Source organism: Peromyscus californicus, unplaced genomic scaffold, assembly GCF_007827085.1.
Source record: "Peromyscus californicus insignis strain IS unplaced genomic scaffold, ASM782708v3 Scaffold_20__1_contigs__length_68692818, whole genome shotgun sequence".
Classification (NCBI taxonomy): domain Eukaryota; kingdom Metazoa; phylum Chordata; class Mammalia; order Rodentia; family Cricetidae; genus Peromyscus; species Peromyscus californicus.
In genome coordinates, this window is record NW_026294503.1 from 64,458,024 (window position 1) to 64,471,685 (window position 13,662).

At 54.2% G+C, this 13,662-nt stretch overlaps 2 protein-coding genes across 2 annotated transcripts; both read left to right on the forward strand.

Moving 5' to 3' along the window:
- The first annotated feature begins 1,614 nt into the window (after window positions 1-1,614).
- Gpd1 (glycerol-3-phosphate dehydrogenase 1) lies at window positions 1,615-10,001 on the forward strand. Its single transcript, XM_052748943.1, has 8 exons — window positions 1,615-2,150; window positions 2,700-2,877; window positions 3,692-3,832; window positions 4,565-4,703; window positions 5,008-5,120; window positions 6,349-6,582; window positions 6,904-7,010; window positions 8,094-10,001. The coding sequence occupies exons 1-8, from the start codon at window positions 2,110-2,112 to the stop codon at window positions 8,188-8,190; spliced, it is 1,050 nt and encodes a 349-aa protein (XP_052604903.1). The 5' UTR covers window positions 1,615-2,109; the 3' UTR covers window positions 8,191-10,001.
- Window positions 10,002-10,649: 648 nt separating this feature from the next.
- Window positions 10,650-13,662, forward strand: LOC128117089 (cytochrome c oxidase assembly protein COX14). Its single transcript, XM_052748944.1, has 2 exons — window positions 10,650-10,829; window positions 13,243-13,662. Exon 2 carries the CDS (start codon window positions 13,251-13,253, stop codon window positions 13,422-13,424), a length of 174 nt encoding a protein of 57 aa, XP_052604904.1. The 5' UTR covers window positions 10,650-10,829; window positions 13,243-13,250; the 3' UTR covers window positions 13,425-13,662.

Below are 13,662 nucleotides of genomic sequence, written 5' to 3' on the forward strand. Positions count from 1 at the left end.
ACCCAGGCTAATTGCACGTGTGACGAGTGACTGGTGAGTCATGCATTTCAAGCAGACACTCTGCAGCTCGCTCTTGGAGAAGCTTTGGTGATACTGACAACTTCCTGTAACAAGTATCCCCTTTATTTCTATGTAAATGGCCATGTGCTTTGTTTCTCTACACTACCTAATAGGACTGGAGGGGTAAAAGGGTGGGAGTATTTAGGCAAAAACAAGGCATTCATTTCACCCATAAATGCCCATTCTTTAGGGTTCCTATCATATGTGCCAGGGACAGGAACATCCTTTCTCTTCCACCCCCCATAATCAGTGCTCCCAGCTGGCAGCCTGGCACCGAAGCCGCCTTCTCAGTGCCAGTGTGATAAAGGAGTGGTCTGTGGGAGGCCAGCTCTGCATTAGAGGAGCTTGTTAGAAGAAAAACCAACTGATTTCATGTTTGTTCCCGTCATAGGGACTGCCTAGCCTTGATAATATGGTGGGCTTTTTCTGTGGAATCCCTGAACTGAGAAAAGACATGCTTCCAGGCTTGACCTCCTGCCCACTTAGACTTACCACTGGTTACACTGAGACTCTCCCCTCTAGCCTAGTGCTGATTACTGTTACTGGCCAGTGGTAGCCTGGGGGATGGCAACACTCGCTTACTGGTTTGCCAAGCCAGGAGGTCTGCACATGAGCGTACAGTGGTGTCTGCCCTGTAGGTCAAGGTGCAGCGCTGGAGAGTGAGGAGCCTGCACTGTGCTTTCCAGAGTGGCTTGGAAACCCAAGCTCCTCCCCTTAGTCAAACAGATGGCCTCGGATGCCACGGAGCCCAAACTGCTGGATGCGGGCTGGGCTGACGTTCCTCCCTCCCCCAAAGTCACACGTGGGCATCAGAGACCACAGAGCTCCAGGAGACACAGCTACCCCTGAGTTTTAGACAGTGCTGCTCTAAATCTGGCTTCTCTTCCCCTTTCTGGTCTCTGTAAACTAGCTATTTTACTTAAGGGTCCCAGGGGGATAGGCAGAAGCAGAGGGAAGAAATTGAAGGAAGCACGAAGCTTCCCTGGGACAGTGCACGAGCTGGCCACCACCTCTCTGCCCTTCCTGGAGCCTGGAAGAACTGTGGGCCACGTGGCAGCAGAGGTCTACCTTTGACCTTCCTTTCTTTTCTAGACCTTCAAATGGGGGTTATCTGAGGTGAAAGGACTCACTGGGAGTCCCTGATATGAACCAAGATGACCTTGTTCTTTTTGATTTTTCCCGACAGGGTCTCACTATGTAGCCTTGGCTGTCCTGAAACTCACTACGTAGACCAGGATGGCCTCAAACTCACAGAAATCCCCCTGCCTCTGCTTCCCCAAGTGCTGGGATTAAAGGTATGTGCTACCATGCCCAGCTTCTCCTGGGGTAGCCTATCCTTGGTCTGGGGTATCCTAAAGCAGCCCCCTTACCTTGTAGGCGGTATTATCACTAGAAATGGGTTCACATTCTCTGACCCTCTCACCCAGACTCTGTGGTGGAGTTCCCACCATGAGAGCGAATGCTGGAGAACAGAGTTGGAGCAGCTGAGGACCCAGGGGAGGTGTGTGCTACAGTGAGAGACAGAGTCCGCCTTTGAAAACATTCCTGCATTTGTCACTAATGCTAGGTCCTTTTTTCCCCCTTCCTTTCCTTTTTTGAGGCGGGGTCTCACTCTTGGACTTGAACTCATAGAGATCTTCTTGCATCTGCCTCCCAAGTGCTGGGATTAAAGACATGCACCACCATGCCCAACCCTGCTGGTTGCAATTTATGTCAGTGCTGGGGACCGGTGACTAGTGAGGACTGGTTCTCGGCCAGTCTCAAGATGAGCCCATTGCAGGTAGGTGGGGAGCTACAGGCGAGGCCAAGGGCAGAAGCTGGCCAGCACCGCCTGCTGCAAACCGGAGAGGAAAAGCTGCTCTGGCCTCTGGCCCATTCCTGTTCCCACCTGTCTCTACCCTTTACTCCTCTTTCTCTGGGCCAGACTCCCTACCCCTAGGCGCCAGCCTCTGGGCCACCTCAGAGGCGGAGCTTGGCTGCACCCACGTGTGGCGGAGTTAAATACTCACAGCCCACACCCGCTGGGGCACAGAAGCTAGAAGCCGCACCATGGCTGGCAAGAAAGTCTGCATAGTCGGCTCCGGGAACTGGTAAGCGGTTCTGTGAAGGGCATGGGTGAAGGGCAGGCTCCTCCAAGGGCAGAGAGGCTCTCCAAAGGGAGGTTGGGTGGGCGGGGAGCAGGCAGAGGGTAGGAAATGCCCTCCGGAGCCTGCTGGACTCCCGCTGCTCTCTCGGGTGCTTACGGTGGCGGCGGCGGCGGCGGGCGCACAGGACACACTGTGCCCGGCCCTCCCTGGCTGTGCCTGCCCGGGCAGCTGCACCTGTTCGCCATAGGGAGGTGAGCACAGTGCTCTGCTCCCTTCCCTCCCTGTCTGAAAAGCTGCTAGGGTTTGGGGTGGGGTAAGAAAGTTGGCCCACCTCCCCAACAGTAAAGACTAGGGTAGACTGAATCTCCTCTCTATTGCCAGTCATGGGAGGGAGATGGGGGTGCGGTGGGGCGGGCGGGGTGGGAGTGGGGGGAGTGATATGAGAGGTAGGATGTAAACAAAAATCCAACAAGCTTTTTGAGGTCCTACTCAGGAGGTGGTTTCCTCCCTTCCCCCCCAACTCCACTTTCCTGTCGTCCCCCCCCCCCCCAGGGGCTCAGCCATTGCCAAGATCGTGGGTAGCAACGCAGCCCGCCTGGCACACTTTGACCCTCGGGTGACCATGTGGGTGTTTGAGGAAGACATCGGGGGCAGAAAGCTAACTGAGATCATCAACACACAGCACGAGAATGTCAAATACCTACCCGGGCACAAGCTGCCCCCCAATGTGGTGAGCCCCAACTCGCTGTGAGGAAAGAGAGGGAGGCAAGGGAGGGGTTGTCCAACAGTCAACACTCAAATCTGATTTCGAGGTGTCTCCTCCAGAGAGGCCACTTTAGGTGCCAGCTGGCCCGGGGGAGTGTCTCGGGTGGGATGCTCTAGACCTGGAGTACCCTTCTGCAGCCTTGAAATTGCTCCTTTGGACTCTTTCTGGAATCTGAATGAACCACCCCTTATAGATGCTTAGGTGGGAAAAGGAGGGGAGAGGGAGAAATTGGTCTCTGTGGCAACCAAAGGTTGGTTCTCAGGCTCCTGGACTTGGGTCCAGTCTTTCACGCCCGCCCTGCCCTCTAACCGTGTTATTCATTCACTGGTTATTAGTAGATTTGGTCTTTGGTCAAATCCACACGGTACTCTCCTTGCCTAGAAAAGGGGAGCAGGCAATAGACAGAAAGATCCCAGCTCTCCCTGCCAAGTTAGGGCCCCTGAGAAGTGGTGATGAAATCTTACTCGGCCTCTTCCTCCTGCCAAGTCTAGGCTGCCTTTGGCAGTCTTCACTGACCCGGAGCCAAGGACTAGGAGTGTGGCTATAGTGAGGAGCACTCCAGGAGGGGCCTGAGGGACCCAGGAGAGCTGGAGTGAGGGAGGTATGACAGCTGGGGACAGGGAACACAAGAAGCTCTGATCTTTCAGTTCAGTCTCAAAGCCCTCCCTCCCCCAACACCACTCTTTGGCTTGAAGATATTCTGAATGGAGTCCCCCTAGGACTCTCCTAGGGACAAGGAGAGGTCTGCCAGGCACAGGAGCATCTGGTCTCCCCACAGGTGGCTGTCCCAGATGTGGCCCAGGCTGCAACAGGTGCTGACATCCTGATCTTCGTGGTGCCCCATCAGTTCATTGGCAAGATCTGTGACCAGCTCAAGGGCCACTTGAAGGCCAATACTATCGGCATATCCCTTATTAAGGTATCGGGGACCTCTTGGTGGGGGTGGGGGTGGGTCAGCTCACTGTTGTGGGGTTTGGGCGGTCAGTGAAGTAACCAGAAAAGAATACACAGAAAGTCCAGAGACGGGAGGGACTGGCTCTGGAGAGGGTTAAGAAAGCAGCTGGGGCTGGGAGTGTGGCTTAGTGGTGGAGAATTTACCTAGCATGCATGAGGTCTTGGGTTCAATCCCCAGCACAGGAGAAGGAAGGGAGGAGGGAGGGAAGGAAGGAAGGAAGGAAGGAAGGAAGGAAGGAAGGAAGGAAGGAAGGGAGGAAGGGGAACAAAAAGAGTCATCTGTTGGGTTGCTTGGGGAAGACGGGACAGCTTTGGAGGCAGATGTGTCAGAGAAGTTTTGGAGGCATGAAAGCTGAGAGAGATGAGGAGTGAGCTGGCTTGGGAGATGAAGTAGCTGGTTTGAGCAGTCCTTGGGCTAGAAGTGGGTTGGGATGTCTAGAGAGTTCTTTGGGGATATGAGGAGTTTACTACCTTGGAAAGGAAGGTTGGTTGAGAGTGTGTGTGTGTGTGTGGGGGGGCTCTGATGAGACTGACTGGTCGCTGCCGTCTACTGTCCTCACAGCAAGTGTGGGCTGGGTGGGGTTGGGGCAGGACCTCTGGACACAGATAAGCAGTGGGCTTGGAAGAGGCAACCCTGGGAGGGAAGCCCTCAGCTGGGTATAAAGGACAGTTGGCCTGAGCCCTATCCTATGCCCAGGGGGTAGACGAGGGCCCCAATGGGCTGAAGCTCATCTCTGAAGTCATTGGGGAACGCCTTGGCATCCCTATGAGCGTGCTGATGGGGGCCAACATTGCCAGCGAGGTGGCCGATGAGAAGTTCTGTGAGACAACCATTGGTGAGAGCCCCTGGACACACCATGAAGCTCTAGCAGTTTCCTAAACCCCTTAATCCCACAGGGCAGGGAAAGAAGAAAGCTTCAGGGCTGAGGGAGGGGGGTGGGACATCCCGCGGAAGGGGCTGTGCATCTCGCTTTGACTGGTGTACCAGGTACTTGTGCAGTGGTGTGCACCTGTAGTCCCAGCTACTCAGGAGACTGAAGCAGGAGGAGTTCCAGGCCAGCCTGGGCAACACAGCAAGAGCCTACTTTAAAGATAAAAATAAAAACTGTCCTTCAAAGCCTTACCCCTTCTCCACTTCAGGCTGCAAGGACTCGGCCCAGGGACAGCTCCTGAAGGAGCTGATGCAGACCGCCAACTTTCGCATCACTGTGGTACAAGAGGTGGACACAGTGGAGATCTGTGGGGCCTTGAAGGTGAGAGGGCACAGAGGCTGCTGTGGAGGGGGAGCAGTCCCCAGAGGGCCCAGTTTAGCTCTTCAAGGTTGCTAGGACCAACTCTTGCACTTAGGTAACATTTCCAGCGCTCCCCACATCTTCCCTTCCACACAGAAGACCCTGAAGCAAGGCCAGGGTAAGCAGGCCTGCTGATTCCTATCCATTCAGCAGTGGCTGCTGCTTCTGCTCTCCTTCGAGCTCCTTTGAGACATAGCTAGCCCTGGGTCCATGTGATGGTCCAAGTCGAAGAAATGTCCAGGTTAATGGCAGACAAGATGTTCAGGGTACCCAAAAAGTTGATGGCCAGAACTATGGTGGCATGGACCTTTAATCCCAGTACTTGGGAGAGAGTTTGAGTGAGTTTGAGACCAGTCAGGGCCACATGGTGACATTGTTTAAAAAAGAAAAGAAAGGAAGGAAGGAAGAAAGGAAGGAAACAAAACAAAAGAGCGGTTCTGGCAGGAAATGTCAAGGATAAATAAGAGACAGGAATTAAGAAAAGGTGCCAGGCAGTGGTAGTGCACTCCTTTAATCCCAGCACTCAGGAGGTAGAGTAAGGTGGATTTCTGAGTTCGAGGCCAGCCTGGTAAAAAAGGAAAGGAAAGGAAAGGCAGGTAGGGCTGGGGAGATGGTTCTGTTGGTAAAGTCCCTGTCATACAAACGAGAGGACTGGGGTTTGATCCCCAGACCCCACGTTAAAAAGCCAGGCTCAGGGGTACACTTGGAATTCCAACAGTGGGGAAGCAGAGGCACGGGTGCCTGGGGCCTGCTGGCCAGTCAGTCAAGCCCAACCCGTGAACTCCATGTTCCCTGAGAGATGCTGGCTCAAAAACAAGCTCGTCTGGTCATGGTGGCGCACGCCTTTAATCCCAGCCCTCGGGAGGCAGAGGCAGGCGGATCTCTGTGAGTTTGAGACCAGCCTGGTCTACAGAGTGAGTTCCAGGCCAGCTAAAGTTCATGGTGAGACAAAATAATAATAATAAAAGTGGGAAGTGATTAAGGAAAATAGTGTCAATCTTTGGCTTCCACACACATAGACACACACACAAAGGGGCGGGAGGCAGGCTTTAAACAGGAAATCAGGAGGCAAAGGACAGAGTTTAGGAGGCCACATTATCCTTCATTTCGTGGACATGTGCTGATAAGATAGCACAAGGGAGCCTCTGAAGAGGAAACTTTCTCACCCGTTGCCCTCTGTTCCTCAAAGAACATAGTGGCTGTTGGGGCTGGCTTCTGTGACGGGCTTGGCTTTGGCGACAACACCAAGGCAGCGGTGATCCGGCTGGGGCTCATGGAGATGATTGCCTTTGCCAAGCTCTTCTGCAGCGGCTCTGTGTCCTCTGCCACCTTCCTGGAGAGCTGTGGCGTTGCTGATCTTATCACTACCTGCTATGGCGGGCGGAACCGCAAGGTGGCAGAGGCCTTTGCTCGCACTGGAAAGGTAGGCATGCAGGTGTCAAGGTGGGGGTGACCAGCAGGTACCTGGGAGGCTGAGGCAGGAGAATAACGCCCACAAGGCCAGACTGTCTCAAAAGCAGGCAAGCAAACAAAAATGGAATGGACTGGAATGCTGCTCAGGGGTAGAGCACTTGCCCACAGAGAGTCTGCTTGAGGCCCTGGGTTCAATCACGGGAAGGGGAGATTGTTTTGAAGATTCCCATCTCCCCTCCCCACAAGAGCCTGATTCCCATCTGACCCCCAGACTTTCCTGCTCAGACAGCCTTGCTCTCCCACTTCCATTCACATGCTATTTTCTTCACAGTCCATTGAGCAGCTGGAGAAAGAGATGCTGAATGGGCAGAAGCTCCAGGGGCCCCAGACAGCCCGGGAGCTACACAGCATCCTCCAACACAAGGGCCTTGTGGACAAGTGAGTGTTTGCCGCAGCCCCTGGGGGCGGGAGCCAGAGGTTGACTGACACTCTTCTTCCCCATCTTCTTGAACCCCACACAGCCTGTGCGATGGACAGAGAGAGCTTGTAGAGTCTGGGGTGCCATATCCTGCTCATCCTCTTGGTGATCATTCTGTGTTGCCATCTTTTTTTTTTTTTTTAAAGAAGTATTTATTTATTACGTATACAGTGTTCAGCCTGCATGTATGCCTGCAGGCCAGAAGAGGGCGCCAGATCTCATTGTAGGTGTTTGTGAGCCACCATGTATGTAGGTGCTGGGAATCAAACCTGGGTCCTCCGGAAGAGCAGCCAATGCTCTTCACCTCTGAGCCATCTCTCCAGCCTCGTGTGTCATGATCTTTACACTAGCTGTTTGGACCCAGCCTTCTGCTAAGGCTCTCCTTTCTATTCTTTCTCCTTTGTCTCCTGCCCCGGGAGCTGGAGTTCTAGGACAGGCAGGAAAATTCACTTGACTGCCCTATCCCTTCGTTCATTCCCCTAAAACCACCATTTCTGTCCCCCAACACCTGTCCTGGGTGCTCAGGACGATGGGCTCTGCCTCAGAGTGCTCCTTTCCAGGGAGCACGGAGAGAATTCCAGATAAAGAGGGTATGGTACAGGTTCAGAAGAACAGCTCAGGACTTTGGGGGCAGGAAATAGCCACTTGAGGATGACAAGAGGTAACCGGCATTGTATACTGTCACACAAAACATAAATGACTATCTTTGCTATTTGATCATACTGGACCCATTTTACAACCAATGACACTGAGGTCCAGAGAGTTAAATGGGTTACTCAGTCAGAAACAAAAATCTCTTAAAGCCTGGGACTTAGATAAGCAAGTGCAGCATGGTTAAGGATCAGGACAGACAGCACCCCAAATCCTCTGGCTAGGAAACGCAGGTTCCCGGCAGGTGGCAACTGAGAGCAGGCATCTGCCCGACCTCCCAGAGGCTGGAGGCTAGGGAAGTGGTGGGTTAGCCCTGGAGTCTGGACTGGGGGTGTGGGTGTTAGCGGGAGGTCGAGAGCAGGGACTAAACTGAGCCTCCTCCCTCACTCTAGGTTTCCCTTGTTCACTGCTGTGTACAAAGTGTGCTATGAGGGCCAGCCGGTGGGTGAATTCATTCACTGCCTGCAGAACCACCCAGAACACATGTGAGCGGGGGCCAGGGCCCGGGACAGGCAGCTCCTTTACCCCAGCGGAGACAAGCAGAAGCTGGCGCCACTTGTCATCAGAATGATCTCCAGGACCCCCCAGGCAGCGGGGTCCTCACTGAAGGACACTGAGGACAAGGGGCTGAGGGGCTCAGCTACACACCTGGAGATAGAGGATTCTGCAGAGCCTGCGGCCTCTTGCAGAACTGGCGTCCCTCACTGTCTTCTGGGAAGACAGAATCAAGCCCCAGTGCTGCCTGCTCCAGGGCTGGGGTGGGGGGAAGGGAAGGTGCAGGTCAAGGGCTTGCCGGTTGCTGCCTCACACACACTGGGAATCTGTCCCAAGCCCCACGAAGTGACTGAAGAAGTACTTTAGCCACAGGAAGGACGAGGTAAAGCTGCCAAGGGAAGGGTCTGGACACCTGAGCTGACCGGGCCCCACAGACCCCTCGGCTGACCTCTGCTAGGCCCCACACAGCATCCATGATCTCAGTATTTGTTAGCAAAACACAAAGATCTCAAACAACTCCCTTCTAACTTCTCCTAGCAACAATTGAGTCCTCGGAAGCCTCTGCTCACTCGGCTTCCCCCTCCCCGAGGCTACTCTGGCACAAGAGTTGCTCTACTCTGGCATCTCTGGCCCCCAGGGTTTGCCATTCTTCCCAACGACTTCCTGGTTCCTGGAGCCTTGCCAGCGCCTCCCCACCCTGTGTGACCTTTTCAAGCTCTTCCTTGCCTGCACCCGGCCGCCAGCGCCCTCTTTGGGGAGCAGGAACTTAATCTGCTGACAGGGCTACACTTTTTCATAGCAGGCTCAGATCACCCAGGCTCCCCTGACCTTCTTACTTGTCCCGTCTCCCTTGTCAATAGCTCTGGCTGGGGAAGTGTCGGCCAGGCTCTCCTACCGGGGACACTTTTTAGAAGGTATCCCACCCCCAACTCTTTCTTCTCAGGGTCCGCCCCACAAGGCCATTCTCTTTGGGGTCATCACCACCCTCTTGTTTAACACCACGTAGGATTCCTAGCTTATCTTCACCAGCTCCTTCATTCCGTATCTTGACTCCACCCCTTCCTCCTGCCTAACCCAGTGTGTACCTCTTCCAGCTGTTCTCAAACAGCTAGGAGTGCTAGCCAGCATCTGGAGGCTCGGGGCCAAGGAGGAGCTCAAAGGTTCAGTAGGTTTCCACAGTGGTCCGTGGCTCTTGGTAGCCCAATGCCGGCCCTCCTTGGAATGAGGTCCTCGGGAAGTACTGACCGCACACATCAGAAGCTGGGCAAGTCAAGGGAGGGACCATGGAGAACAGCCTGCCCTGGGGTGAGGGAAGAACAGAAGGGGGAAGGGACCTAGGCTCCGCACTGGCTTTTTTCCAAGGTTGGGGCAGCAGGAGAATGTCACAGATCAGCAGCCTGCAGCCCTAGCTATAAATAGTCGAGAGAGTTGAGAGGGTTCTCCCTCCAGCAGGGGTCTCCATTTCGTGTGTGGCAGCAACTGGCACTCTGTGGCTCTGGCCAGCTTTATGTTAAACTAACACACACTAAGGTGCCAGGCTCCCCTCTGCTCCTAGCCTTTAAGAGTTTGGTCTTACCAATGAAGGTCGGGTAAGGTGAAGAGGGGGAGCCCTTTCATGCCTGCTGGCTGGGCCGGAACCCTCCCACGCATTGACAGATTCAGAGCTGCCTCCCAGGAGGCTGGGGTAGGATGCAGACCCAGATTCCGACACCTTCACCTCTGCTCAATCAGGCAACTGTGGATCTGAGGTCTTCTGTCAGGCCACTTGTCTACCCAATAAAGTGTTGTTTTTCCAGAAACTGGAAGAGTTGGAGTAGTTTTTTTGCGGTCAGTGCATGTGGCAGGATTGTGGGGTCATGGTTCACTGAGTGCATGTTCTTACTCAATGTAAGACAAGTGGGAAAAAAAAAAAAGATCGTTCTTAGGTAACAGCAGCCACCCTCGGGCATCAATCAGCATTTACATCCACTTTACTCCCTCCTGTCTCCCGTCGGCCCCGCTTGCGCCTCCTATCCCCTCCTCCACCCAAGCTGTCACCCAGTCTTCCCAGAGCTGCTTAGGGGCTCTGTCACGCCGCCTGAATACGAAGAGGTCGCGCACAAGGCAGAAACACTAGCGAGTCACCCCTCGTGCTGTGGCCGCACAGGACAGGTCCTGTCCCCCTACCTGAGGTCGGCCACCGCCGGATCACCCAGGAAAGGGCCGCTCCAGGCACTAGGGGGCGCGCGGTCCACCTCTGGAGGATTCCGAGAGAATCTCCCTAGCTACAGTTACGTCACAGCACCGTAAACTGGGGATTGGCTGGTTCTGAGCTAAACTGTGTTCCGGTTTTCCAAGTGTGGGGCACCAAGAAGCGCGCTCGGTGGAGCAGAACCACAACCCCCAGAATTCAACGGGCCTGTCGGAAAGGAAGACTAGTCTGAGCGTGCGGAGCCAGGAAGAGAGAGGCGGAAACCGGAAGTTTGGAGCCGGTCTCCGCCCTAGGGGGTAGGTTTTCGCAGGGGTGCGGGGGTCACGACCAGGACTCCGCACCAGTGACTGAGGCGCTCGGGGTAATTTCTGCCGAGAGATCCTGACTGCAAGTGACAGACTGAGTTGGAGTCGCCCTGACGCGGCCGAGCTGCAGCATCCAGGTAGGCCGCGGGCCGGGCGGCCCCGCGCTCGCACCGCTCCCCCGCCGCACCACTTCTCCGCACCCGGGTTCCCCCGCTCCCCCCGGCACACCGCGCACCCCGGTTCCCCCTCACTCCCCGCCGCACCGCTCCCCCGCACCCCGCTCCCCCCGGCTTCCCCCGCTCCCCCCGCACCCCGCTCCCCCCGGCACACCGCGCACCCCGGTTCCCCCTCACTCCCCGCCGCACCGCTCCCCCGCACCCCGCTCCCCCCGGCTCCCCCCGCTCCCCCGCACCGCTAGTCTTCGGCCTGTGCCCTTGAGATCGCGCGGCTCCCGCGGCCTCTGCGCCAGCTCCTGCCCGGCGGGGTGGCCGCGACCGATGGGTCCCCAGGCTGCCTTGGCCCTACCGCGGCCTGACTGCCCTCTCCCTCTTCTAAATCTGCCCATCTTCCTATAAATGCTGCCGAAGCCCACAGCCTTCCGCCGGCTTCTCACGCTCCACCAGGCCGCGTCTTGGCGGTCTTCGTCACCTTCTGCTGATCCCACAGACAGTGGGATCCATAGCTTACCTTTTCAGCTCCGTTAGTCACTCCAAGTACCTCCTCCTAAGACGGCTAAATGACCGAGCTCAGCTCGGGTGATTTTAGGGCTGCGATGTGTGTGTGTGTGTGTGTGTGTGTGTGTGTGTGTGTGTGTGTGTGATTCGTTGGGCAGTGTATCGGATCAAACCCAGAACTAGAGCGAGAGGTCTGAATTTTCCAGAAACATGAGTCTTGAGCTCCCTCACGTTATAGGGCAGAAAATCGTAGAGTTACATAACCCTTGCAAATTGCACCCTCGATGGCATTTATCATGATTAGTCTAACCATATTTTTCTTATTTTTTCTGTAACCTGGAGTCCATTCCTACATCTCCTAACAGCTTTTGTAAAAAAAAAAAAAAAAAAAGGAAGAAAAAAAAGTCAGATGAAAACGTTCTGCCAATCTCAAAAGTTTCTTTTATTTCCAAAGTTGATCCTTGTACCTGCGCTTCTAATTTCAGTTTTTCTGAGTCTATCCTGGATTTGCTTCTGCTTGTATCACCACCACCCCACCACCACCTTTTTTTTTTTTTTTTTAACAGGGTCTCATGTAGCCCATACTGGCCTGGGATTCACTGAGTAGCTAAGGATGATCTTGAATTTAGGGTCCTTCTGCCTCCACACCCTGAGTGCTGGGATTTCTGGCATATGCCGCATCCTCCATTTAATACAGTACTGGGTATTGAACCTCCAGCTTTGTGCGTGCTAGACAACTGAGCTACACCCCATTTTAGAACATACTCAGATCTTCTTTACCAGCACAGTGAAGTGGCTGGTATGCCGTGATTCCAGCACTCAGGGCAGAGAAAGGAGGATCCTGAGGCTAGCCCAGGCTACAGAGCAAGACTGTCTCAAAAAAGCCCAAATGCCTAGACTTTCCTTGATCTTGTTACCCTCCCCATTCTCTTAACCCCACCCTCTTCATTCTAAGAATTCTAATTCTTTTTTTTTTCATATTTTTTTAAACTTTTTATTTTAAGCGCATTGGTGTGAAGGTGTCACATCCCCTGAAACTGGAGTTACAGACAGTTGTGAGCTGCCATGTGGGTGCTGGGAATTGAACCAGGGTCCTCTGGAAGAGCAGCCAGTGCTCTTAACCGCTGGGCCATCTCACCAGACCCAAGAATTCTAATTCTTATCTTTGGGGTGAGGATCCTTTTTCTCTGTCCTGGAAGAATGCTAGACACATGGATCTTGCAGGGTGTAAAGCCTGCTGGAACCCTGTGTTTTCGACCTAATGCCTTGCGTCCCTCTCCAAGCTCACTGTACTAAATTGACTTCAACCTGGACCTAACTAGAGACAGTCCCCTGTTTACCAGGAGGTCCTAACCGACTGTCCCCTGAGGGTCAGAGCCTGTGCTCTGGAAGCCCTAATAAGTCTCAGTAAACCAACTGACAGAGCCAGATTAGTAGTGACAAACAGAAAAGGGAGTTTTATTCAGCATGACTGGGAGTAGGACCCATCCTCGAGTCTAACATGAGGGTAGAGTCTGACTACCACAGGTAAGCAGTGTGGTTAAAATGTGGTTCTGAGGGCTGGAGAGATGGCTCAGCAGTTAAGAGCGCTTGCTGTTCTTCCAGAGGACTCAGGTTCGATTGCCAGTCTGGGTGTGCTCATCCCTTTTTAAAGCACAAATGAGGAGGGCCGGGTGTTAGCTGTGGCAGCATTCAGATGCACTTGCTCCAGCCTTCTGAGTACCTCCCTCGCAGACTTTATTCCTTTTGAGTCAGGGAGCTGCAGGTAGGATCACCAGCACGGGAGGCGTCTACAGTGAAGCGGTAGACGATAGAGTGGTTCTAAGCAGGGAGGTGAGGCCTGTCCTGGAGACCAGCCCCAGTCTGTTTTCCGTAGGGGAAGACATGCCGACTGCCAAGCAGTTAGCTGACATTGGCTACAAGACCTTCTCTGCCTCCATGATGCTCCTCACTGTGTACGGAGGTTACCTCTGCAGCGTGCGCGCCTACCATTATTTCCAGCTGCGTAGTGCCAGGCGCCAGGCGGCAGAAGAACAGAAGACATCTGGAGTCCTGTAGAGCTCAGCTTTTGCTTCTGAGCAGCCAGGCTTGAGACGTGAAATGGAAGGACCTCCCCTGTACGTCATCCATGGCAAGAACTAAGCCACGGTGGCTCTCACACCTGCTGGGCTAAAGGGCCGTGGTTTCTGTGGTCCTACTGGCTTGTGCCATTTTGACAGTGTGTGGAGGCTGTCAGATAAATGGGAATGTGAGGATGAGGTTTATTACAGAGATGAAATAAATATTTTGCCATGTT

What these genes read in the sequence shown, in the direction of transcription:
- Gpd1 (XM_052748943.1), top strand. Translation starts at nt 2,110, where the DNA reads ATGGCTGGCAAGAAAGTCTGCATAGTCGGCTCCGGGAACTG. An exon ending in ACAAGCTGCCCCCCAATGTG is followed by an intron (nt 2,878 to 3,691) that starts GTGAGCCCCAAC and finishes GTCTCCCCACAG; the next exon opens with GTGGCTGTCCCAGATGTGGC. An exon ending in AGATCTGTGGGGCCTTGAAG is followed by an intron (nt 5,121 to 6,348) that starts GTGAGAGGGCAC and finishes TGTTCCTCAAAG; the next exon opens with AACATAGTGGCTGTTGGGGC.
- LOC128117089 (XM_052748944.1), top strand. Translation starts at nt 13,251, where the DNA reads ATGCCGACTGCCAAGCAGTTAGCTGACATTGGCTACAAGACCTTCTCT.